Source organism: Dryobates pubescens, chromosome 23 (genome assembly GCF_014839835.1).
Source record: "Dryobates pubescens isolate bDryPub1 chromosome 23, bDryPub1.pri, whole genome shotgun sequence".
Taxonomy (NCBI): Eukaryota; Metazoa; Chordata; class Aves; order Piciformes; family Picidae; genus Dryobates; species Dryobates pubescens.
Genome location: NC_071634.1, coordinates 17,383,444 through 17,409,989, shown reverse-complemented (window position 1 = coordinate 17,409,989; position 26,546 = coordinate 17,383,444). Strand labels below are relative to the sequence as shown.

The 26,546-nt window shown below is 37.3% G+C and overlaps 1 protein-coding gene across 9 annotated transcripts in view; it reads left to right on the top strand.

The window, feature by feature from the left end:
• Nucleotides 1-26,546, top strand: part of SLIT2 (slit guidance ligand 2) — a 193,867-nt gene that overhangs the window by 141,352 nt on the left and 25,969 nt on the right. For 4 of the 9 annotated variants that reach the window (XM_054172350.1, XM_054172347.1, XM_054172354.1 and 1 more), the window contains exons 13-29: nucleotides 669-812; nucleotides 942-1,105; nucleotides 1,857-1,880; nucleotides 4,202-4,219; nucleotides 5,320-5,470; nucleotides 9,283-9,357; nucleotides 12,686-12,829; nucleotides 14,246-14,389; nucleotides 15,323-15,489; nucleotides 16,323-16,455; nucleotides 18,322-18,390; nucleotides 20,752-20,823; nucleotides 21,060-21,131; nucleotides 21,540-21,611; nucleotides 22,766-22,929; nucleotides 25,751-25,875; nucleotides 26,010-26,107. In XM_054172350.1, the coding sequence (XP_054028325.1) occupies nucleotides 669-812; nucleotides 942-1,105; nucleotides 1,857-1,880; nucleotides 4,202-4,219; nucleotides 5,320-5,470; nucleotides 9,283-9,357; nucleotides 12,686-12,829; nucleotides 14,246-14,389; nucleotides 15,323-15,489; nucleotides 16,323-16,455; nucleotides 18,322-18,390; nucleotides 20,752-20,823; nucleotides 21,060-21,131; nucleotides 21,540-21,611; nucleotides 22,766-22,929; nucleotides 25,751-25,875; nucleotides 26,010-26,107 (1,836 nt within the window). The remainder of the gene's footprint in view (nucleotides 1-668; nucleotides 813-941; nucleotides 1,106-1,856; nucleotides 1,881-4,201; nucleotides 4,220-5,319; nucleotides 5,471-9,282; nucleotides 9,358-12,685; nucleotides 12,830-14,245; nucleotides 14,390-15,322; nucleotides 15,490-16,322; nucleotides 16,456-18,321; nucleotides 18,391-20,751; nucleotides 20,824-21,059; nucleotides 21,132-21,539; nucleotides 21,612-22,765; nucleotides 22,930-25,750; nucleotides 25,876-26,009; nucleotides 26,108-26,546) is intronic. The other 5 variants (XM_054172352.1, XM_054172348.1, XM_054172355.1 and 2 more) reach the window with 3 other exon arrangements.

Sequence of the window (26,546 nt, the reverse complement as noted above, 5' to 3'; positions counted from 1 at the left end):
AAAATGCATCCAGCTGAATGACATTTTGTTGTTTTGTTCTCTTCAAAAGCATGGAGGAGTTGATTTAGATTGGCTTGTTTGCTTTAACTTTAGAAGTCTGGGAGGTGCAGGGAAGAAAAGGTTCCCTTTCAAGATGGAAAGGAAAAAGAATCCAAGACAGATTTGGATGTATTCCATGCCACCGGGTTTTACTACAACTCTGTTAATGCGGCAGCATGCTGATTAGTAACATATAATTAAAAGTGCCACTGCACATCTCTTCCAGCTAATGAACACAGTGTTCAGTTCCCTTTTTGTTTGTTTATTTATCTGGCAAAAGGAACTAGTTTTCCTTGCAGATACTTTGATTTTTTTTTCAATTTGTAAAGCTTGTTTCTTTGCACAGACAAATACCATGCACACGTTCTACAGCCCAGCTAAGAAATGTGATTTCATCTAATTAAACTCACACATTTCAGCTCCGATATTGCAAATACTTAGGAATGATTTCCAAACACCTAAGGTATTTCAATTCACTGAAATGCCTTGTGTCACTGCCAGTTAATATTTGTTACTGCATCTCTTCTTCTGGTTGCAAATGTACACAAAGGATTATCTGTGAAAACTGCTGAAGCTGCGGCAACACTGAACAGATTCTGTCAATTTTATAATTGTCTTCCCTTGAACAGATTATTGAATGCCAACAAGATCAACTGCCTGCGAGTTGATGCTTTTCAAGATCTGCATAACCTGAATCTTCTTTCTTTGTATGACAACAAGCTCCAGACAATTGCAAAAGGCACCTTCTCACCCCTACGTGCCATCCAGACCTTGTATGTATGCTCTTGTTTATGGTTGTCTTTACTGTGATTTCTTACTCTACAGTCTACTAAAAATAACAGGAACTGCTGAGACCAGAGGGAAATAATGTGTGAAATTATCATTCTTTTTCCTCATGAAAGGCATTTGGCTCAGAACCCATTTATCTGTGACTGCCATCTGAAGTGGCTGGCGGATTATCTTCATACAAACCCCATTGAGACCAGTGGTGCCCGTTGCACCAGCCCCCGCCGTCTGGCAAACAAAAGGATTGGCCAGATCAAAAGCAAGAAATTCCGCTGCTCAGGTAATTTTCTTAGTTCAGCAGCTACCTTTCTTTCATGGGCAAAACCAGTGGTTGTAGAAGTTCAAATGAAGGCAGCTGGCTTTCTATGGAATTATTAAACTTTGCAGAATCTTTTTGAGTCCTTTGATTGAAGAGGGGGAAGTCCTGGAAGTCATAGACTGTTGGATCATGGAACATTACTATAGTTAAAACATTGGGCACTGTTTTTGAGTAGCATAACAAAAGAAATGCAATATATAATACTTCAGAATGAAATGCTTAAGTTATTCACTGTGAGCATCACCCACATTAATTATTTTGTAAAATTTCCACAAGGCTCTGGAGTACTTGAAAGAATTTCTGAGTATAGAAACATGACACATTCATTTGACACAGGGACCTTACCTCATACTGAAAGTTACTGGTTTCTTTTTGGGTTTTTTCCCTAATCTTATTCCATTTCCTACTTACATTTCTCTAAATCCTAACTTTTGTCATATGGTATCCAGCTGTTCCAGGTGCATTTCACATTCTACAATATATTCAGTCTCAAGTGCAAATACCAGATGAGAACCGTTTGTAACCTGTGTTCCGGATGCATTTATGACTACTCATGCAGTTGTTTATCAGCTCTTGTTGTGAATACACATTTTCCCACTTAATTATCTGTAGTTAACTGTAGTCCATACTTAATCTAATAAAACTCATTCTTTGCTTGCTGACATTCAGGTGCATCTTCTATTTTTTTTTTTTCCTTTTTCTCTTTATTTAGCTAAAGAACAGTATTTCATTCCAGGTAGGTTTGGCTCTGCAGTAAGATTGACTAACTGCATATACTCTCTCCTTGTCCCCCGAAAAGCAAAATTTCTTATAGCTTTTAGGAAACCAATGCATGTATATTAACACTAGTCAATTTCTGTAGCTAGACATAGTTTTCCCTTGTAGATTACTAGTTCTGTTTTCTGAATATAAGAGCTTAGCATGTGGCTCCATTTCCTTTTTGTTTCACAAATTTGCAAACAACCTATGAGAATTATACCTCTTGAATTCTACCCTAAATTATCTAGAAGGTTGCACCTGCCAGTTCATGTTTCAGTTGACACCTTTACTTACCTTGCACCTTGCCTTTCTGCTGCTACTGTTTTTAAAAGGTAGCTCCTGAGCTGCTTTTAAACACAGGAAACCACACTAACATCAAAGAGCTAGTAAAACTTTAACAAATGTTTTACAAATGAATATTTTCTTGCCTTGCTTTCATGCTCTGTGCTAGTTGCTGCTGCTGCTTGCTGACCCTTCTTTGTGTTTACAAAATCACAGTGCAATGCTCGGAAAAGAAAGCTGATATTCTTCATTAAAGGCATTCGTGGTCACATGCACACAATGACTCAGAAATGTTTTCCATGAAAGAAAACATGGCTTTAGAGTTGAGTTGAAACCAGCAGTTTATACGCTGCTTTAAGCTGCAACAAGTCTATGATGTTTTCACAAAAGATTTGCTGATGTTGGCCCTAGCTCTTTGAAATATGTTTGTTTCTTTTCTTATACCTTGCTTGTCAAGCGTGTGCACTGATTTCTTAATAGACAAAAAAACCCCATGATGCACTAATATTATCTTCCTAACAGATCATAAATGATTGATTGGCAAAATAAACAGGAGAATAATGAATCTCTTGAAGTATTGCAGTATGTAATTTGCAAACAGGGATTTCTACCATAGTTTAAGATCTAGAAAAACATCTACAGTAATTGTTTATGGCACCGTGCACTTGTCCTCTCAGGTACTACAGGTATATTTTCACTCTGCAGTTGTCTTTTTCTTTTGTTTAACAGCTCTTTCAGTGCTGTGTGATGTATCACTTAAATTTGCAGCAATCATGAAATTCTTCATTCCCTCACACTGATGTGTTGCTCTGAATATGAAGAAAAGACAAAAACAAATACAAAATAAGGCAGCAATTTATCAGCATTGGCAGCCACAAAAGTGCTTTTTAAAGCAGCATAAAACAGAGGGGGATTCAATTGCTCAAACCTGTAGTACCACTCGATTGCTTAATGAGTAGAACAGCTGTATTCCTGCCACAGAGTGACTTCTACTCAACCTTGCCAGCACAACTTTTGTCTCTTGGGTTAGAAATGTTTTTATGCCAGCAAATATCTTCACAGCCTCTTTATAATACAGCCACACAGGCAGTTGTAAGTTTGTTTATATACCCTTTAATAATGCTAGTCTTGAGGAGAAAAAAAAAGAAAAAAAGGAAGCAAAAAGCAAACTAATTTAATCAAAAAGTGATGCAGACTTACTGCTTGAAATACAGCTTCTGTGCTTTCTTCTTCTATCAGATTAGCAGGGAGATGCTGCATAAAGTTATTTGAATTGTTGTAGACCTTGTACCTGAATATTTTAGTTGTTCAGAATGCTAACAGGAAGAAGGGAAAAAAAAATTATTCATAGCTCTCCTTATTGATTCTTTTCAAGTTCTAACCCCACTTTTTAACAGTTCAGTAGCTACAGTAAAATTATTAGCATTTCTTTAAAATACAAACATGTTTTTTATATGTCTGAAGACACCAGGAATTCTTAGTAGAATATCAATGACTCCATTTGGGAGACTAAAGGTTGTACAAGTACTAAATCATTGATTTGAAAAGATGTGGTTTGTCTGCTAGGTCACAGAAATAATCCATGTAGCTCTATCACATGTATGACTTAAACATTTGCAAACACGAGGTAACTCAGTATGTGACAACTGTTGGGATTTTAGTTTCCTCCCCAGAGGAATTTGCTTTTCCTATTTCTTTTGTTTATTAAAGTTTTAAGTGGCATAGCATATCTGTATGTTCAAAGGAGCAGCTTTTAAAGAGTACATTCAAAATAGTGAAGAATAATGCATAGGAGGATTTATCATCTTGTTTGAAATCTGTAATTAACCCAAATATTTTCTCACTTCAATGCCACTTAAAAAAATTATTCATTCTCTCTGCTGAAGTTGGTACTCCTTAGCAATATCTTCTAATCAGACTAAAGTTGAGTAGAGAACATGAGAGCTTAGTTCATGTTTTGTCTTAATTGGGATTACTCTGTCTTTCTTTCCTTCTTGGCTATCTTTACTTTTGCAGGAGTTCACCATTTTGGCTGTAAGTAAAGTTCAGTGTCTGAGCTAAATCACAATGTACCTCCCAGCCCTGATGCACCTTCTACTAGTCTCAGTCTTTTCACCTTTGTCCAAGAAGAACCCACAGGTCCTTTCAGCTTCTCTTTGTTTTCTTTGTCACCCACCCCCAGTTCCTTACTGGATGTTTTCTCCTGATATGTTTAGGACGTTTTCTTTGACTGACTCTGGGAAATGGTGGAGGAAACTTTCAATGTGGTTCTTTTCTTTTGTTTTGCTTTTTATTTAATCTGTGACAGTAATACTGTTACTGTGACACTGGACATTCAGTAATAAGAATGCCATGTCATGTAAGCAAGTATTAAACTTCAGATGCTTTTGTAAGTTATACTACTCCTTCCTCTTTTCCCTTGCTCTTATCCTTGGCCTAGTGGATGCAGTTTTGATAACGTAGCGAGATTTTCTGTTGTGCTTGATCTAACCATGTGGTTGTGAGGTATGAGTAAAACATGGTTCTGTCAAGCACCATGGAACGTCACGCAGCTTTCTACAGCATGGCAAGCTGCTGAGGCTTAAGTCAGGATCACACAGATTTTAAATTAAAGCTGAAATCAGGGCTTTCAATTTTAGGTGTTTCAGATGATGTGGAGTATCAGGACTATTTAAAAAAAAAAAAAGCACAAAAAAATCAGAGAGGTCAATGAAGTCCAGTCAACAATGCAAATTTTTAACAAGAGAAAAGGTGGCATTCAGGATCTGTTTATTCTTGATACAGAGAAAGAAAATAAATTTAAAAAGAATCAGTGGCACTTGTGTGATTAGCTAAAAACAAGGCTAGATTGGCTGACAACACAATCAGCAGAAAGTACAGCTGTGAAAAGCTCAAGTTAATGTATCCTGTTATGTGAAGTTGGTCACAGTTTCTTTTTCCAGCACATCCTAAGCCCCTATATTTAACCCTCTCTTGAAGCCCTTGTGTCTGTTCAGTATCACAAAGTTTATCATACATTACCCAAGTTGCCCACCCGTTATCTGCATTGCAGACATCCTTTCCACCTTCTCCCAAGAAGCAGATCTTCTACTTTATTGACTCAGTATCTGCATTTTGACTTGACTCTTCCATAGGCACTGAAGATTACAGATCCAAATTAAGTGGAGACTGCTTTGCAGATTTGGCTTGCCCTGAGAAATGTCGCTGTGAAGGGACCACAGTGGACTGCTCCAATCAGAAACTCAACAAAATTCCTGACCACATCCCGCAGTACACAGCAGAGCTGTAAGTTGGACCCCATAATAACTCATTATTTGCCTAGGGAAAAGCTGATCAACATTTTCAAATGTAAAACCATAGCATTACTATTTTGAACAATGAAATACAAATTTCTGTCATGCACTTCAAAGGACTGGGTATTGATGGAAATTAATTATGAATCATGTCAGTATCGTGGTGACTGAAATACTTATGCTAAACAGATAAAGGTTGTAGTTCTCCAGTACAGGAGACTGGGGTTTATTTTGCTTTTTATTTTACCCTCCAAAGCAAGTATGACATCCAATAACCAGAGGTCTGTCCTAGAAAGTGCTACCTACATGTATAGTAAAACAGAACTGATGCTTCTTAATGCAAAGCACACATTATCTGTGTCAGGCAGGAGACCAGAGGAAGATAAAGCAGACAAACTAGACAGACTTGGCTTAGAAAGAGATAATAATATAATGAACAGAGATGAGCAGAAAAGAAGTCACAGATGATTACTTGCTTAATAAGTGCCATATGGGAATGATTTGTAGGCATTACAACTGAAGTGGTCTTCAAGGAGAGACTGAAAGATAAAATTCAGACAGTTTTACAAGGCTTTCCCATGTGCAAAGTATGGTATGAAAGGGAATGCAGAGATGCTTGAAGGATCAGCAAAAGGCAGGAGATAAAAGTGGCTGTCATGGATGGAGCAAAGGAAGGAGAGAACAGCTTTTTTTCCTAGGAGATTCAGTTTAAAGAACAAGGCAGAATGTTGAGGGACAATAAAGAGGGACTTTGATATGATGTAGTGAAGTGGGAACAGTGATGTGGAGACAAGAGTACTGTGATCAAGTTGTGACCCACAAAGGTGAGATGAACAGAAGGTAATGGGTCTGCAGCTGGCATCAAAGCAACAGTACAGCAGTGAAGGTATGAAATTATGAGATCATGCTGAAGTGTTTTGAGTATGTGGACAAGAAAAGGAGCCTGAAACTGAAATACTGTGTAAATATGTCTGCCTCTGAGTTGTGTGAAGGAGTTGAACTTAGTGATGGTCTCATTACAGATATGAGTGGTAATTCCAGTTGAGGCCAGAATGATTCTTAGCGGGATTCATGTTTAATTCTGTCTGCTCTGAAGAAATAATAATGTAGTATTTAATTGTTGTAGTTCATATTCATTTATTTACACGTGGAAGATAAACTGTCAAGTGTTTTCTTTGCCTAATTATGATTCATAGATACTAAATTCAGAAGAAACAATTAAATCATCAAGACTCATCTGCTGTGTATCCTAAACTCTGAATTTTCAGTCAACAAAAAAAATTCTTTGGTAGAAACATAATTCATGTTGGGTTATAGTACTTCTTTCTGAAAACCTCAGTCTTGTTTTCAGGTATGAGTGGATTAAAAATCCGCTGTTTCACCAAGAGTGTTACAGAAGTCAATCATCCCCCTTTGCTTCTATAGAAATCTTCTACAACATGATCTTCTGCTCCCAGATGGAATCTGCCTCTCTTCAACTTCCATCATTGCTTCTTTTATATTTTTAGTCATGAAAACCCCTTTTCTATCTGGCACTTTATCCAAGTAAGATGGTCTTTAACTGTAACAAAGTCACTATTCAACCTTCTTCTTGATAAGAGGTACAGATTGTTCTTCAAGTCAACACCTTTGCAAGTATTCTAGAGGGCATAAAGGAACCATTTCTGCCTTTTCTTTTTTTTTAATGTCCTCTAAAAATACAGTTTGTCTAGATAAATATACTCTTCTGGTGTTTGCCTCACTGATGCAAAAGTTACAGCTCCTTCTTTTGTTTCCTTCAGTTGTTCGCAGTCTTTGTTGCACTTTCTTTGTTGCTCCTCTTGAGACTTTCCAGTCTAGTTCTAGGACCAGTCTGAATTCCAGTGCACAACACTTACTGGCATATACTGGAAGAACATCTAGTTAGCTTTCCTTTTCATCCAGCAAATCTGAGATAAAGGTACTTGTTAGAGTCAAATGACTCTGATGTTTTTATAACAGCTATGAGGCAGACTGGATTATTTTGTGCAGGGTGTTGTTTGGAGCTGAGACACAGCTGTGAAAAGAGCATCCATTGCGTAGATTGCACCAGTAATAATATCCCACAAAAACACTGTTCCTTCAGAGTAGCTGTTTTTAAAAGTACTTAATTGTAAGAGGTGGAAAATTTCATGAATGAGCCAAGTGTTGTTCTGTTTCTATTTTGGCACTTGCTCATAGCCTTCCACAAAACCAGTGAAAGATTTGTCTAATTTGCTATGGGATTATTTGAGATCAAGTACAAGCTTGTAAATGCTCACCAGGAAAAAAAATAACCAGGTAGCTTTCTAATACATAGAAAATGCAAGAAGCCATTTGATAAATCACTCAAATGATGAAAACTAAATAAAAACAGTTTTGGGTCTTGTGTGTTCCACTTTTATAATGATTTTACAATAGCTGATATGATACCAGATCCCAACAAGGCAGTTTTACTGTAGTACTAGAATGAAAGCTTCTTGGGCAAACATTTAGCAATTCTAAGATCAGCAGTCCTCAGCCACAGAAATGCCATGTGATCCATTTGGTCATTCCTTTGGCCACAACCCATATTTTGATGGATATACCCTTGGTGATAATGCAAGATTTGTGATGTTCCTTGTTCTTAGTGTGGCGTGTACTTAGATGTATCAAAAAAACCTCCTTCTGTCTTCTCTTAGTTTGGCTCCATGCTGAAACTATTGTATTGCAGTACTTTCAGATTTACAACCTTCATTTCCCTTCTGGCTGTCATTGAGAAAGAGCAGGAAGGAGAGATGAATGAGCAGCTTTCTTTAAGTTTCTAGGTTTTGTGGTTTGTTTTGTTTTAACCTTGTTTTGCAGTACTGCAACTCTGAAAAGCATTCTGTGTTTATGATGCCAAATTTCATTTCACAGTGATCTTGTCAATGGTCTCTTTTTCTTCCAGTTTAAGATCTCTAAATAAAAGTTGGGCAGACTCACTTCCATAATAAAATGACTTCATTAAAGTATATAAAGAATCTAAGATTAATGAGGGGAAATAGGCAATACTGGACCAGTGGAGGGATTTTTTTGAATTATAGACAGTCCCCTAACCTAGCAGTTGCTAAAGACATGCTGTGCTGGAACAGCCTTGATACCTCAGGCAGGAAAGATCAGTATCCAGCTAATACTTGTTGCTCATTGTGTACCTTCTTGTAGTGTTGCAAAGCAGAATGTAATGCTTCCTTACACAATATATGTATAGGAGTAGTGGTCTGAAGATAAACCGTGGTCACAGAAGTGTTTTTAAATCCTGGGGAAGACCTCTGCAGTGTGTTTCTGTCCTATTCAGAAGGAGGAGTGTGCATAAAGCAATTATTTTATTCTTGTAAATCGTGTTGTGTGAGCACCTCCAGATGTCTGGCAGACCCCACCTGATATCCTTTAAACAACAGGAAACTAATCTTCAGTGATTTATATGCATTTCTTAAGGATTTTTATTTTGAAGTTACCATGGAATCCTTCCTTAGTTATTGTTTTTCTTCCCTCCCCCCAAAAAAAAACCCAAACTAAAAAATCCTCTATTTCTCTGCAGTTACAGTTGTGTGATGTCTTGTGATCTGGTTTTGAATCTGTACGTCTTATGTATGCACAAGTTTAATGAGAGTGTTCATCCTCAGGAATTACCAGAATTAGAAGTGTCACCATGTGTGGAATTGTTCTTCAGCTGCCAGTTAAACACCAGCTATTGAGTTAACCCAGTGTGAGAAGTTCACTCAGTGTGCAACTTTCTGTACCAAAGCCTGAATATTTTTTGTCTGAAATCGATGTCGTTTCTTGTAGGCGACTAAATAACAACGAATTTTCAGTCCTGGAAGCTACTGGAATCTTTAAGAAACTGCCTCAGCTGCGTAAAATGTAAGTGCAGCTTCAGTGACCTTGTCTACTCAGGTAGCACATTAGCTACACCTTCCTTACTTCTTATCTATCAATGTTTCAATATATTAACAGAAAAAAATCAAGACTGGTTTTAAATCAATAACTGAGGTAGGTCAGAGCTGGCAGTTCTTCTCTATGGACTAGGCACTGCCAGAAACAACTTCTCATGGAGTGCAGCTCTGGCACCTTCACTGCTGTGTACAACCAGCTGGTTTGTTACGCAGCCACCATGGGGAGCTCACAGTATAAGCTGCTCAAAAAAAGGTTCCAGTAATCTTTTGTAACTTCCTGCACTACTCCCATACCAGACAATTTTGCCTCTTTCAGCACATTTGACACATGCCTTTGATTTTGTGCTTCATTAAGCTGTCATTAGATGAGGGGAACATCAAAATTAAATGACTGAGAAAAAAATGGTTTGATAGCTCATCCATGTAAGTCCATGTTCACAGTTCATGTTCTAGGAGGAGTTTATAGTTGTACCAGCTGCAGTTGTCACCAAAAATAAATCTATGAAAAAGATTTTTTTCTTTCTCATGTAAAAGACATATTTAAGGGTAGATCAATTAGTTAGACTTAGTGACTCTGTGCTGAATCTTTTGAGGATTAAATCCAAACAGATGAATTGAAGGAAAATGCAAGTAAAAATAGATAAGATTAATGAAAATGATGCACTGCTTTGTAGTCACCAAGTTACTATGATTTGTAAAGGATCAGTCTACAGTACCAATGAGCAAAACCTCAAGGGGAGAAGGAGTGTTGCTAAAAACTATTGCTGGCCTTGCTCAGATCCTTGCTGGCAGCTGTCATGATCATAATTAGTTAAGTAATTATTACTGATTTTTTCCCTCCTTTTTGTTAGTAAGCAAAGATTTAAAAACACAAAACAAAAACCAGCTTTGCTTTTGACCTATCTACTTGAGTACACCTTGCCAGTTCTAACTGGGCTGAGATACGTCAAAACAGAAAGTAGGAGTTTCTTACACAACGGGGTTCTGGTGCTGTTCGGTAGAGTTTTGTTTGTTCTTGAAGGATCTCAGATTAGGTCTTCTGACATCTACAAAGTACTTTTGAAATAAATCAAATACTCCATGTGCCATCCTTACACATGAACACACAGATACCAGTTGTTCATAATTAAGGAAAGGAGGATATAATGTCAGTAATTGCATATTTTCAGGTTCTAAAGGCAGCTTTATAAACATTTCATGTTGTCCAAAGCTAGTTTGCTGCTTTTCAGTTGAGAAGGTGTTCAAGACCACAGAGAGGAAAAATATTAATCAGTCTCAGTGTAGCTGTCTGCTGGGACTCCCAAGAGCTTAGAAATCTGCATAATTGAGGAAAGGCAGAATTGAGAAAACATTAATGAAAAGCTAACATTTCTAATCATACTGCTCAGTAACTTCCTAATATAGTTATCGGTTATTACAACGTTTTTCAACTCAGACAATAATAGTGACTGGAAAGCAGTGAGGCAGTGATGTTACAGAGACACCAATACAAATGAATTCTATACTTTCTTGGAGCTCATAAATCTTCTGGAAGTTGAAATGGATGTTAAGGTATTTCTGCACAGAGGACATGGAAAAACTGGGGCCTAAACATTTAATTGATGTGATAGTTCATCAGTAAGAAAGCACATGTATGTGCTGTATCATTGATTAGCCATGCAACATTAATCCTTAAAATGTTCCGGTGAAGTAGTATCCATGTTACATGAGGAACAAATAATAATTTAGGAAACAAAGTATTTGACAGATAAGCCATCTGAGATGAAAAATAATGAGTTTCTTGTTTCCAGTCTTGTGCAACCCTTTACAGGAGACAGAACAGCTCCTGTGAAACTAAATGGATGTGATGATTGTGGATGTTCTCTGCCTAGATTGTAATAAAGCCTTGGATACTATTTCACACAGCATTCTCCTGGAGAAGCTGGCTGCTCATTGCTTAAACTGGCAGAAGCTTTGCTGGGGTAAAAAGTGACTGGATGGCCAGGCCCAGAGTGGTGAGGGAAAGAAATTAAACCCAGTTGGCAGCCAGTCACATGTGGCATTCCCCAGGGCTCCGTACTGGTGCCTGTTCTGTTTAATATCTCTATCAGTGATCTGGACAACAGGATTAAAGGCAGTTTCAGTAGATCTGCAGACAACATCAATTTGAGCAGAAGTGTTGATCTGCTGGAGGCTAGGGAGCCTCTACAGAGGCATTCAAACAGGCTGGATCAATGTGCCAATGCCACTGGGATGAGGTTCAACAAGGCCAAGTGTTGACTCCTGCACTTGGGTCACAACAACTACTTGTTTTTGGTGTCCTGGATAATGACACCCATTCAATCTAGAAAGTGTATGCATTTTTGTTCTAACAAATGATATCTTTTTTGATCTGACAATTTGAAATGCTTCTCTGAAAAATGCATCAAATAATGTTTGATTTTCTTCCCAACACCATTACTTTCATCAAATTAAAAAAAAAAATAGCTTTACTTCATTTAACATTGGCTCAGAGCATTAAGACCTCAAAAATCACTTGTGTATTGCAACATGCTTTAATGTGTAGATGTGTACTTCTGTAATATGGTAAGCAGTTAGATGAAACAAAAGAAAAGAGGGCAAGAATCATGCTAAAAATCTTTAAGGAAATATTGAGTAGGGATGCTTTGGGATATAGAGTACAGATACTACCGATTTGGGATGTAATTTCCATATTTCCACTTAAAACCATAAACATTCTTGCAATATTTTAGGTCCTTTTCCCACATTGTGATTTACTTTGCATGCAAATTGCAGATAAATGAACAATCTTGCTTATAAATCTCCCTTTTTAACTGATGTCATAAACTACTACATGTCATATAGTGTTTGTATTCACACATTGCCTTTACATATGTTGCCGTTCGTGCTGTTTTCTTATCTTTGTGTCTACCAAGATGAAATTGGAGTGGTTAGTTGTGCTGTTACTCATACTGTACCATTTCATTATATTAATTCAACTATTAGTGCTACAAGTAATGCAGGCATGAAAAAAAGTGTAGTTACTGGCAAAGTTCAAAGTTGTGAACTGATGTTCTTGAGTGGTGGCAGCATGGACTGGGTAAATTGAAAAACATCTTGCAAAGATTGCTTTAAAAATGTCTGCTTAGCAGGGCACTGAATTTGCTTTTTGCTGGCTTGAAGTCGCACAATATATTCTTTGCTGCTTTTATGCAACAGCTCAGTACCTTGAAATCTATGTGGTCTGCAGCATTTGTTTAGGGTATTTAAAACAGAAAATGGTTTTTTTTTCCCCTGTTTCTGTTAATGTGTAATAGAAACCTGAGCAATAATAAGATTACAGATATTGAGGAAGGAGCATTCGACGGAGCCTCTGGTGTAAATGAGCTCTTGCTCACAAGCAACCGCTTGGAAAGCGTTCGACACAAAATGTTCAAAGGACTAGAAAGTCTCAAAACACTGTAAGTGTCACTATTTGGATACTTTTATTCTTTGTTTCTGCCAGTTAACTGTTTTTAAGTAATATTCTATCTGTCCTAATACATAACTAAATAACATTTTGGAGGATTAGCTATGGATTATTCAAGGATATCTTAGTTTTTCTTCCTATGCATAAAAACGTTATCATTCGTTGTATGAATTCATTCATTTCCAATTACAGACATAATGTAGCTGAAATTTTTGCTTGTGGTTACATAAATGATGAGTCTTATAAAACGATGAAGAAATTGAGAATGGATAAACATCCCCTTCAGAAATGGAAATGAGAATAATCATCTGCTTCAAAGTAACAGAATTTTGCATGGGAATTACACATTTTATGTAATGGAGTTTGATTCAATTCAGCTCAACAATTACTGGAAATTTTGCCCAAGGAGAAAAAAAATATTCTGGTGGATATTGAGATGTGGGAAATGATTCTCTCCTAAATAATGTTAATGTCATTTCAACAGTGAAGAAAGAAGTAAAAGCACTAAAGCTTCATTCTTTCCATGAAGCTCTTTCCACTGAAAAACAAAAAAAGAAAAAAGTTTATACAATCCACAGCTCCTTGGCATTTTTCAGTCAGTCTGTCCTGATCAGCAAAGCAGAGACAAGACTGAAGGGGTTTTAGGGCTTCACCTACCCATACCATTAGGTATTTTTAATAAATCAGGCCTACCATTTCTAACTTTGCATGTAAAACTGATAAAATTGGCAGAAACAGCTACTCGGAGACCAAGAGCGTGGGGGGGAAGTATTCATTTATTGATGGACAAGGAGAAGAACAGCAAACTTCAAAACTTGTATACAGAAATATCAGAGATTTTCCTGCTTAGTATTCTGAAAGTTTTACTCAATCTTAGAGTCATGCTGAGGAGGAGGCAGGGTAGCCTGATTTCATTTAATTGAAATGGATGAGAATGTAGTAGAGGTGGTTTGTAGAAATTATCCGAAGCCAATCTGAGTTGAAGGGGCCTCGGGAGGAGGTCAGCTGGTAGAACCTTCTGCTCCATGGAAGCAGCAGTTCTGGAATCATTAAGCTATGCAACATGAAGAGGGGATTGCTGTATGTCTCTGATTTGGAGAATTTCACTCAGTATTATTTATTGTCAGTTAACAAACTCAGAATTACTGATTCTGGTATTGAAAGGAAAAAAAAATATGCTTAGAGAAACATTTCTTCTCTCTGTGAAACCCACCTGCCCACCTTTCTGTGTCCTCACCACACACACTGCACCCAGTGCCTTCAGTGAGGTGCCAGGCAATGCAGGATTCACTGTGCTCATGGTTCCTCCACTGGAGGAACTCCTCTTCAGAGTCACACTGCTTGGCCCCGCTTCCGCTCTGGCCTGTGCTCAGGCAAAGCTGTGAAATGCTGCTGCTTCCTTTCTCAGGATGCTGAGGAGCAACCGCGTGAGTTGTGTGGGGAACGACAGCTTCACAGGGCTGAGCTCAGTCCGCCTGCTCTCGCTGTACGACAACCAGATCACCACTGTGGCGCCTGGCTCCTTCGATACGCTGCATTCACTCTCTACCTTGTAAGTTCTGTTCATGTGCTGCCTTACCCAAGAAAATTTATGTGCTGGATCATCTTGGACACATGAGGAGGATGTTTTCATGGTGCCCTCTGATGGAGCCTTAGACTAGTTTCCAGAAGAGCCTGAGAAATTATTGACATCTGGTAGAATCATCATGTTGTCTGTCTTTGTGTCCAATTATTACCTTAGATTTCTCCAGCCTACTGAGAATCCAGGCATGGTTTATAATGAAGATGCAGTCTCATTTTCTATTAAAAAAAAAAAAAAAGCTTCTTTTTTGTTTAAAGGTGATGTCATTTAAGGGAGGGGAAATTGGTGAGCACAGCTGCCAGTCAATTTGCTGAAAAAATGCTTTTTGTAGGTAGCATTATTCAGGAAAGTACTTAATCCCCTTTTTATTTAAAAAGTGACACTTTGCACCAGGTGACTAATTTGTGCATATTAAGGGTGACATGTTTATAAATAATGGAATTGTCAATGGGTTTGTGCTGAAGTAAGGAGATGCCAAAAGTACTGAGGCTTCTAGAAGTAAATTCATTTTTATAACTGGCATGTAATCAACTCAGCTGTCACTTTAGATAGGAAACTTATTCTCTGGAGCAAATAAAAGATGGAAATCTTGAGATGACGAATTAATGGAATGGCTGTTGTCAGGTTAAAGCTAATAATGTAAAGTAATCAGCCTTCATCTCTATATGAAATTATTGCATTATCAGTACAAAGTGGCTTGACAACAAGTCAGGACTTTGGCAGTTTTAAATTATTTCTAAATGAGCTGTATCAAGATTCACCACACAGAGCCTAAATGACAACTTTCACCTATAGTTTGTAGATAGCATTGTTAAAAAAAATTGCATTTAAGCCTAGCTTTTTGAAAATAGAGTACCTAGGATGGAAAAAAATGGTGTCATCCAAAGTAAAATGTCTTCTCAGAAACCTCTTGGCCAATCCCTTCAACTGCAACTGCCACCTTGCGTGGCTTGGAGACTGGCTAAGGAAGAAACGCATTGTGACAGGGAATCCTCGCTGCCAAAAGCCCTACTTCCTCAAAGAGATCCCCATCCAGGACGTGGCAATTCAGGATTTTACATGTGATGATGGTAAGAAAGTTAAATTCTGAACTTCTGATCATTTCTATTTTCTTATGTATAGCCATGTGATTCCCATAGATCCCGAAGTGTTACACTTTAAATGACTCCATCTGCACTTCATAATCGGTTTCTACATCAGTTTAAAAATCCTCCACCCTCTTTTGGATGATCAGCAAGCACACAGCTATTGTGTATATACTTTCTAAAGTTTGTTTTGCCTCTGTTCAGAATCTGTAAATCATCATTTAGAGAGACTATAAAAATTCAATTGATCACGTTGTTGTCCCAGTGATAATATTTTCAAACACTTTTGGAAGTCCCTTGAACAAATGACAAGCCATTCTGCTTAGCTTATCACTTCCTCAACACTTCATAAAAATTAAGACTGCTATCTTGCATCTCTCACATGTGCTTCCATATATTTTGTTATTAATTTGTCAGTTTTCCAAGGCTGTAACTTTTCTTTATAGTGTTTATTTTTACTGGTTTGTTAATTTTGACAAACAGCACGTATTTTGCTTTATTAGCTTTCATTTTAAGTTTTATTCTTTCATTAATAGTAACACTTTTTTCCATATAATATTGCAGTAGTTTAACTCAACCTATGACAAATAAGGGAATAATATCATTTTTGCATAGAAAACCTGCACTGTGTTAAATGAAATGTCACCTGGAATATAAATTCCTGGAGCAGTGCTTTGCAGAGATGACAATGTTTTCCCTACCTAGAGATATCATAATGCAGAACTATCATGTTTGCTTAGAGGAATTCCAGGTGGGATATTACTGATAACACTGTGCTGACATTTGTATAGCAGAATCTATTTGTTTTTATTAACCAGGAAATGATGACAATAGCTGCTCTCCACTGTCCCGCTGCCCTGCAGAATGTACTTGTCTAGACACCGTAGTTCGCTGCAGCAACAAAGGTCTAAAAGCTTTGCCTAAAGGCATCCCAAAAGATGTAACTGAACTGTAAGTAGCATGCTTCTCTCCCTTCTGTGAAGGCCATTGTCAGATTTTAACTGTCGGGTTCAAGAATGAGCAGAGAAGAAAATGAAGAACTAGACTCAGACCACCAGATGAAATGTATTAATATACTGCTTCATAAAGACTTGCAGAGCGTCTTGAGAAGTTTGAGGTTGAATTTAAATTAGCAATGCTCTGTAAATCTCAAAATGAACCGTGTCACTGGAAAGCTTTGAAAATATATATGTATAAAAAAATGTAATCACTCTCAGAGTTTACATCCCCAACATTGAACCGTCATATACTGAACGTGGATATCGAGTTACAATGGGCTTAAATTATGGGCAACAGTGAATCTGATCAGTCTGTGTCCAACTGTTTAAAGTACATACAAAAGCAAAAAGAAAACAATAAATCAATGTGTTCACAGACTTTCATAGTACACATAGGTTTGTCATTTCAAAAAGAAGGACTTTAATGGAAGGAATTACTTGTCATATAGCCAATATTATACAGTCTGCAAAATTTTATTAGTCTCATACATTTTTATAAGAGAAAAATTATCAAGATTTCATTTTATGAAAAGATGTCATTCTAATATGCAGATGGACAGTAAGAGCTTGCTCCATTTTATGTTGTTTGAAGGTAACTGAATAAGATACTTGTAAGATTAGATGGCCTCAATTTTATTCATTTTTTAAGAGAAAAATACAAACTCAAAAATGGGGTTATTCATCTGTTTGGAATCTTGATCGGATAAGTCAAAAGATTGAAAGACACTGAAATTACTGACAAGAAAAACGTTGGGGTTTTGTTACACATGGCAACCATTCATTACTAAGGTTTCATAACAACTGATTAATGTCATGCATTTCCAGAGGACATCATAACTGTGCACTGTAAGGGACAGCAGTTTTACTATGTTACCGTTTGGTATTATATAGAAGACATGTGTGCCACTAGTTTAGTGCTTAATAGCATCCAAAAGGCTTTAGGCATTAATGAAGAGAGATTATTAGGAACTTAAATTGGCACACAGCTATATAAACCTATAACTTCATTAGGTTGTGGGGGTGTTGTTTATTGTTTTGTTTTTTCTTATGTAGAAGATGACTTAATTAAATGTAGCTTGGTTTTATAAATACAATGCAATAATGGAAGGGCATCAATACAATGTAAAATTATGCAGCTGGAGAGAGATACTTTTGGAATCGCAAGTGGAACCCTGACTGCGACTGAAAACTCATTTGTGTACAATTTTGTATGCTTTAATTAGTCTCTAAGCATGGAATTTAGCATATTTTTCAAAAGGATAATGGAGGTGGTTCCTGTTAGCAGTTGCATACTGATTGATTCTTCTTGTTCATTAGCATGCATAACCCTTCCAAGATGTACTCGTCATGTGTTTTATAAAATATCTTAATGGTTGCTTCATTTGAACAAGGAGGGCTTTTTATCAGCCAAGTGGATACTTGTGTGCTTCAGTACTAATGAAGCTAAAGAATTTTCTCAGAATACTTACTCCTTCACAAAGTTTAAGTGTTGTTGGTTTCTTTTTAAATAGTTTATGAGCCCATGGTTCAATCACCACCATTTATGTTATGCCATTAACACGGTGCATGTGTCTCAGTATGTTTGATGCTTACGTTGGATTTGGCAAGCAGCCTTAAAGGAGGCATGCCTCATGGGGGGAAAAAATAACCAAACAGAAGAACAAAAAAATCAAAATCTGTAAGCAAGGTTTCTTACCAAATGGGGATTGTGTGTATTATTTGTTATTAATTTTGACTGTTGGATTGGAAGATTAGTGGATGAAGATGCTACTGCTTTAATGAAAAACTGAATGCTCTGTGTTTTAATTTTCTGTTTTAGTTATTTGGATGGAAATCAGTTTACCCTTGTTCCAAAGGAGCTTTCCAACTACAAGCATTTAACACTCATGTAAGTAGTTTTAGAGCGATTTTTTCTACTGGAATGAAAAAACAACCAACACAAACCAAAACACCCTACTCAATTATACTTGGTTTTAGTTATAAGTTAGTTACATGAAAATAAATATAAAATTTATATTTTACTAAATATATCACCCAGCCACATTTTGCAATGAAGGATATTTTATTCTACTTAACACATCCTACACACAGTTTTTCATAAGAGGTATTTCATTCCAGTGCTTACACAAAGTGAATAAGCAGAAATTATAGTTAACCTGAGAAGAGATGGAACAACTTACAGAGTTAGGGTAACTGGGGCAAGGTGTTAGTGTAATACAGCATTTTGTTATGCAGCTCCATAAAGGCACTAGAATTACTTCATTTACATAGGAAACTTTCTGTGACATGCTTCACTCCTTGGTATGTTTCACATGCAGCTGTTGGAACACTTGAACGTAACCCCTTCTGTTTCTCCCACAATATATATTGCTTAATGACTCAGGAGGAGAGCTTGTCTAGAATACCTTACTGACCACTTCATTGCTGGCTCTCTCTGTGATTTCAGGCAAATCACTGGCTGCTCTAAAATTTGTTACCTCTATTTCATGAATTATTTGATATGATTTCTGTATCTTGTACAGTAAGAGAAACAGGAAGGCTGTCCCTGTGAAGAGCTGTGATTGCATGGCCTTTGTTAGGACTATGAAAATTTATACCAGCTGAGGCTGAACTGTGCAACATTCTGAAAGCAGTTTGTGGTTTTGTTATAATCAGAGTAAACAGTGGAGAGGAATAACAAAATCCTTTAAATTTCTTTTTGACTGAGTTTAGAGCTTCGCTGCACAAATTGAAAATGGTTTGGCATTCAAACCAAGCCCTTGATTTCCTTTATTCTCCTCACTTATTTAACACTGAAGTGGTCAAGATCACAAATTTTGGGGGGGTGGGGTGGGAACTTATTCCAAACCTTTTGTATTTTGCAAACAACATCTCAAAGGTATGCAGGGTAGAACCTATAGGAAAACTTTGTGGCTTGTTTACAGGAGTTTTACAAGATCTGACTTGCACCACAGAAGAGAGAAACTGTGGAAACTCAGTACAAGAAGGAAGTGTAAAGATTGGACTGTGAAGTAGCACTATTAGGGCAGACTGCATCTATGTCTAGAGATGAGTTTAATTAGAGGCACAGGGGCAATGCTTCCATCACAGAGACTAGATCATGGTTTATTTTTGACAGATACAGCCAGAAATCAGGTAAATTTATCTCCTAATCAGAAAACACACAAAACCAAGTTAGCATACAAATAGAATACAACAAATTATAGCTTAACAGTAAATAAAATGCCAATGAAATTAGCATTAACAGTCAGACCTGTGGGGCAAGTTGTTATAATCTCATCTGAATGTGTCTTCCTGCTGCTCTTGTGAAGTTGAGAATGTTCCACAGCTGCATTTGGAAAACCAAACCGCTATGTATAGTTCTTCTCTAACCAAACAAGGAATTACATACAAGTTTCCTGAGCTCCAGATTAACAAAGAAAGTTGTTTATTTTTAGCTTTTTCTTTCTCTTCTGAACAGATCACCCTGTTTATTATTATGAGTCAGTTGTCCTAAACACTTTCAGGGAATTTGAAGCGGCATAGCTGTTCAACAGCACTCTAGTTAAAATATCAAGGTCCTGTCAGAACAAAATGCTGTATTTCACCACAAAATATAGCAAACAATAGTGGGATAGTCATAAAGTGAAAGCTAAAGCACAATAGGAAAATAAAGCAAAAGCAGTATTGACATTTAATGCAGTTTCTTCCAAGCTGCTTTGAAGCTACCAGCATCCCACTCCAGCTTCCATCATACTTATGCTTAGATTATATTAGAATATTGAGCAAGAAGAAGGATGTTAAGGCTTTCTCTATAAATCTTGGATAGTGTTCTTTATAATAATAGCTCTGGGCTTTGATGTCTTCAGCATATAAGTGTTAAGTAGAGTATTATGATTTTGCTCAGGTGTCATTAGGGATGTGACTAGAAAGATTTCCAATTTAAAACATCACTTTCATTTCTGTACTTGGGCTCCTGTAGCACTGCATTATTAACTCAGTAGCATGATGGACATTGCTGTTGTGCAAGAATGCATTGCGCTGCTTTTTCATCTGTGTTGAAACGAAAATGCTTTTCATTGATCAAGCTAAATGTCTGCTGGGCTTGTATGTGGCATGTGAAAATAAAGGTATGTGCTGCTCTCCATACCGATGCCCGAGATGGTAATGCTGCCACTAATAAAATAATGTGTCTGTCAGTTTAACTTGCAGTGTTTTAGCACTGGGGCAGTCACTTTATGGTCTGAATTTCTACATTTATTTTTTATAGAGATTTAAGTAACAACAGAATCAGCACTCTTTCTAATCAGAGCTTCAGCAACATGACTCAGCTGCTCACCTTGTAAGTTCAAACATGTAATGGTGACTCTTTGGAAGCTTTATGGTGTGTTTTGGGGTTTGTTTTTTGGTCTTGGACATAAAGGCCATTTAGTTTACATTAAAGCTTGCTTGTTTTGGAGGCTGTAAAATAACTTGTTTGCTAACTAGCTATGTGGGCACAAGCTGGCTGTGATCATGCTCTATGTTGTTCCTGAATGGCTGATGTACTTGCTGACAGTGTTCCACGTGTCTTTCCAGAATTCTTAGTTACAACCGCCTGAGGTGCATTCCTGCACGGACTTTTGATGGGTTGAAATCACTTAGGCTGTTGTAAGTATTACTGTTTGACCATTACTGTTTTCCAGAATTTTTGTTTCTGTACTGCAGATAGCAAATTAGTTACTGGATTTTTAAAACCTCTCAAATACTGAAGTGATAATTACATAGCCCTAAAAATCTAAGCTGCTTCATTCTGGGGAAGTATACTCTGGAAACACTTCACAAGAAGTTACGTGACCCTGGTGAACATTGTATAAAAATACATCAAATGATGAGTAAACTTCCAGTTACACCTTAAAAAAAAGCCAACACCAAAAACACCCAAGCCCAGCTGGCAACACTGAGGAACTGGAAGGGGAAAAGTAGGAAAAGCTGAAAAGTTTGTCCAGAAGATGAAATTTGCAAAACTTCCTTGCTGATTTTTATGCACATGTGTTGTTCTACTCGTTTGCTTTCAAGGTCTTTGCACGGCAATGATATTTCTGTCGTTCCTGAAGGAGCTTTTAATGATCTTTCAGCATTATCACACCTGTGAGTATTCAGATGGTAACTGCGTTTTTTGTGTTACGTTTAGCTGAGCAAAGACAGCTCTGCCTTAAGCTAGACTGAACAATATTGTTTTGTGTTTGGCTGCATGTAGCAATAATTAAGAGAAGGCTTCCTGGTCAATGTGGCAGAAAAACATTTCAGCAGTGGTGATTTCTACTGCTTCTGCTTGCTTGCCAAAGATTTCATTGTGTCTCTAGAAGATCCCCTGAGCCAGAGTTGTGGAACATCCTGGAAAAAAAGTACTGAAACATCTGGTGAAGGAGGATGTTCTAATACTGCCATTTGATAGAGTGTGCACGTCAAGATTATCTGCTGAGGGGTTTCTGATGGTTGTATTTCTTAAAAGCAATATGAGTACATCTTTATAGAATAGCACAATGCTTCTGTCTTCCACATTAACCACACAATATATCATTGTTCTCATAGTTTTAAGAGTATTTATAGTATCTAGTGCAGAAAATAGAAGCTTGAACAGCCTTTACAGAAATTACTTCTGAAAATGTCTAGCTAGATTATTTTTTAATTGTTTTTCTTTTTATTCTTTTTATTTCAAGAAATAGTTTTGCTTTCAGAACAAGACAATTCTTATGTAACTACCACAAAGCCAGGATAATGTAGCTTTATTTGCTTAGGCACGGGAGACCTCTTAAAGAATTCTGCACATAGCTGTGAGTTCAGTGGGAGAGCTCCAAGGAGGAAATAATTAAATCAAATTTGGAAGCTTAGAAACAGATGGTTTGTACCAGCCTGGGAGCCATAAACTGAAAAGGAAAAATATCAGGGTGGAACCTGCTGAGGTTGCCTTGGCTGCTTGGGAACAAACACTTTATTCTCACTAACTTAATTTCCCAGTATCGGTTTCACTCTGCTGGTGCAGCGGATTGGCCATTCCATACCAACAGCGAAACAGGCCTAGTTAGTATTACCTCTCCAAAGTTCACACATAATGCAGCTAAGAATAGATACTGCTAAAACTGTCACTTCTTGCTTTAGAACCCAATCCTGACACTTCATGCTCTTACAGTCAATTTGGTGGGGTTTGCGGTTTGGAACTTTTAACAAGCTGTTTTCTGGTTTCTCTTTTTAAAAGCAACCTCTCATGACTTTATTCACTTTTTGTTGTCTATTTTCCACAGGGCTATCGGAGCAAATCCTCTTTATTGTGATTGTAACATGCAGTGGCTATCTGACTGGGTAAAATCAGAGTACAAAGAACCTGGTATTGCACGTTGTGCTGGTCCTGGAGAAATGGCAGATAAGCTGCTGCTCACAACTCCTTCTAAAAAATTTACTTGCCAAGGTACTGGTTTTGATTTATCTCTTTGAAGAGTCAGGTTTTAATTTTTAGAGAGTTGAACTGTGAAATAAGAATCCTGTGTGCTCTAAATACATTTATAATTAGAGCATCTTTACTCAGCCTTGGCATCATTCCTCCATATACTTAGGGATGGACTCATTGGTTCCATTCAGGAGCTATCTTTATTTTAAAGACTTCAGCACCTATTTCTTTGCAAACAGATGGAGGAAAAAGGCCTTTGAACTTGCAGTACAGTGTTCCTCAGTACACAGATGTACGTAGATGCTTGTCACTGTCTCAGTCTTGAAATACAGCTTAAGCCTCTACGTGTTTCCTTCAGACAGCTTGCAGTAAAACCCTAAATACATCCATAATCCTTGCAGTCCACAATAAATTGCACCAATGCTTCCTCTGATTTTTCAGAAGAAAGTATGAAACAAAACAAAAACCCCAAACATGTAGATAAAGGGATGTGATTTCCTCTAGAGAGCTCCTTCTAAAATGTTTCTCAGGTCCTGGACCAAAAGTATTTGTCTCCATGTTGGTACCAGTGTTTCTGGCACTTATATCACAATTTGTGTTATAGTCCATTCATTCCTAGGTTTCTTTTCTGAACCTTGCTATTTTTTTGGTTAGCAAAGCATCTTTTTTACTCAAACAGAGAGAACTTGTTTTTTTTTACTGTTTAATCTTTCTCTACTCCATCCATTTCCCCCTTATGAAATATTTTGAAAGCACAGAAAGCTTCTGCTCTACCTTCATTTCTCATGGTTCTGATGTATAATCATTGAAATCCCCAACTGAGAAAAAAGAAACCATCCATCTTTGTATGTGCTTGCATTTGTAAGCCATTACTAATCTTATGGTTTTCCTGAGACATCAGATGAATCTGATCTTACAGCGAAGTTACTCACTCTCACAGTCTAGGCAATCTTTGATTTGACTCCATCTGTTAATGTGTCTTCAAAGGTGAGGTTCATCCCTTTGTAATTTCTTCCTTAAAAGAGCAATGGGACTTTGTCAGAGTTTGTCTCAGCTGAAGTTCTTCTTTACTTACTTTGTTTATCCTATTTAGTCTTCTTTCCTGAAGCTTTCAGTCAAAAACTGCAATCCATTTTGTTGCTTGTGATGCCAATGGCTTGTCTGTCCCTTTAAAAATCCTTCTTGCAGTTTGTCAACAGCACATCTCCGAGGTCAGGCCAGTGTTCATTGCATATGGCACCATGTGTTGCAAAGTCTCCTAGTCTGCTTTCAGACAGGACATTTGTTGGCCAGTCTGATCATCTTCTCTGCAAGCTTCCACTGAACTTTATTGCAGATATCTTCTTAGGGCATACTGTTGTAGGCTATAATTGAAGGAATATTTGCATGGACCTGTTTGGTTACTTTCCAGTTCTGTCAGTTTGAAAACTGCATCGCCCCTGCATTACCTCTTTGTTATGTTTCTATCAGACAATCCAGAAAGTATATCTTACTCCCTCTTACCTGTCAGAAAAATATCCTTTATTAATGCAGGGTAAGAACTGTATTTGTTTCACTTCTGAGAGTGGAGATCTGGTATTATGGATACCTTTGAGAGAAGATTATTTCCCTGCCACTGTCCTAGGAAGATGCTCATAATTACAGATTGCAAATCAGTAGCTTTTCAGTAACATGATGGCCCTGTTAGACATTATGTGTCTGTTACTCAAAGATAAGTAATTTTATCTTTTGCTCAAAAAAGGATTGCTGAATAGAAATTAGGAGGATGCTACATTCCTATTAGGACCCAAATGTTAGGCTCTGATGAGTGAGAAGGCTGTACTCTGAGCAGCTTTTGAAGTTCTGCTATTGTATATGTTTACAGGAAGAGAGTAATGTGTAATTCCCTCTTATTGGTGCCTCTGGATTTGGCTGAAAGCGAAATGGATGCTTGAATTTTACTTACATAATGAACAGTTACCAGTGAAAAAGAGCATTTTAAAATGCAGTCTCATCTCAGTTGTAAACCCCCATAAAATCACTGTACTTTATGAATTTTTTCTTGATCCAAGAAACATTCCTTAGTATTTTTTACTTTCAGTTGTTTTTCTACACTTATGGGTGGGCTTTTTTCTTTTTTTTTTAATGTGGCCTCTAACAGATTCTCAATCTTTTACTTTTAACCCCTTTACCATCCATGCCCTGCTTCTAGAGATTCCAGGGCCTTGTGGTTTTCTGATACCAGGTAAGGTTATAAATGAATCTGGAACAGGTGATGTGATTAAGAATGGACCTTCTGACCTTCCTTTTGTGTCCCTCAAGCAAGCTTTTTTCCTACGTCATGCATGTTTGCTGCTTGTTTTACCTCGTGGTGAATTTACAGCTGACTCTTCATTATATATCATTTGACAAATTGTATGGGTTGGGAGGTCTGACAATTACCTAACTGGATGTGTTTAAAGGTTGTTTGGATGTGATGCTTGGGGATATGGTTTAGGGGTGAACTTTGTAGAGTAGGGTTCTGGGTTGGACTTGGTGATCCTGAGGCTCTTTTCCAACCTGAATGTTTCTGTGATTCTGTAAAAGTGCCCTGTTATCTTGGATCAAAATCATACAGATTTCAGATAATGTGATGTGGGAAGCACTTCAGGATCAGCTGTTTTGTGATAACTAAACCAAAAATCCAACCCCAAATTTATTTGGTCATATCAAAAGAATTAAGGACAGTGAAGCATTCTACTAATACAAAAAAACCATAGAGACTAAAATACAATTTTCATTTTAAAATTTAAAGCAATAGGGCAGATATAGCCTGTCAAATATAAATGAAGGTGTTTCTGACTATCCAATTTGTGTTTTTAAGGCCCTGTGGATGTTAATATTCTTGCTAAGTGTAACCCCTGTTTATCAAATCCGTGTAAAAATGATGGAACCTGCAACAGTGATCCAGTTGACTTCTACAGATGTACTTGCCCATATGGTTTCAAGGTAGGTACTAAAAATAGAGAGGAAAAATCTTACTGAAATGTAAGCATCTGTTTAAAAAGCTTGAAGTTTCAGTTGGTTTTCTTCCAGTCATGTTTGCATTTTCTTCTAAATTGCAATTGTTGTTCCCTGCGTAGGGTCAGGACTGCGACATCCCCATTCATGCTTGCATTAGTAACCCGTGCCACAACGGTGGAACTTGTCATTTGAAAGAAGGAGAAAGAGATGGGTTCTGGTAGGTTGCTTTCAATTGTAATGAGAGGATGGAAAACTCTTTAGTTTTGTATGCTGAAATAGTTTTGTTGTTAATCTTCGGTGTCTCTGTGTTCGCTGAATGCACCGCAAAGGCAGATTGTCAGCGCTTCAGAAGTTTTCAGAACAAGCTGCTGTCCTTGGAAAGCTTTTAACGCTTCGGAACTGTTAAAAACAATAATAAATGGCTGTGATTAGTTGAGGCATATCAGGTCAAGACAACATAGTATTGACTCCATTATGGTAATTAATAGCCAGCTAGATCCCTGCTGAAAAAAATCTCACAATTCATCTGTTGTCGTGTGAATTACTTCCACAGACAGCATGTAAATGATAAAATGTAAATCCCAGTGAAACAGAAAATTAATGATTCATTTGAAACTCACTATGCCAGCAGATAAACATGCTGTGAGCATTTTTAA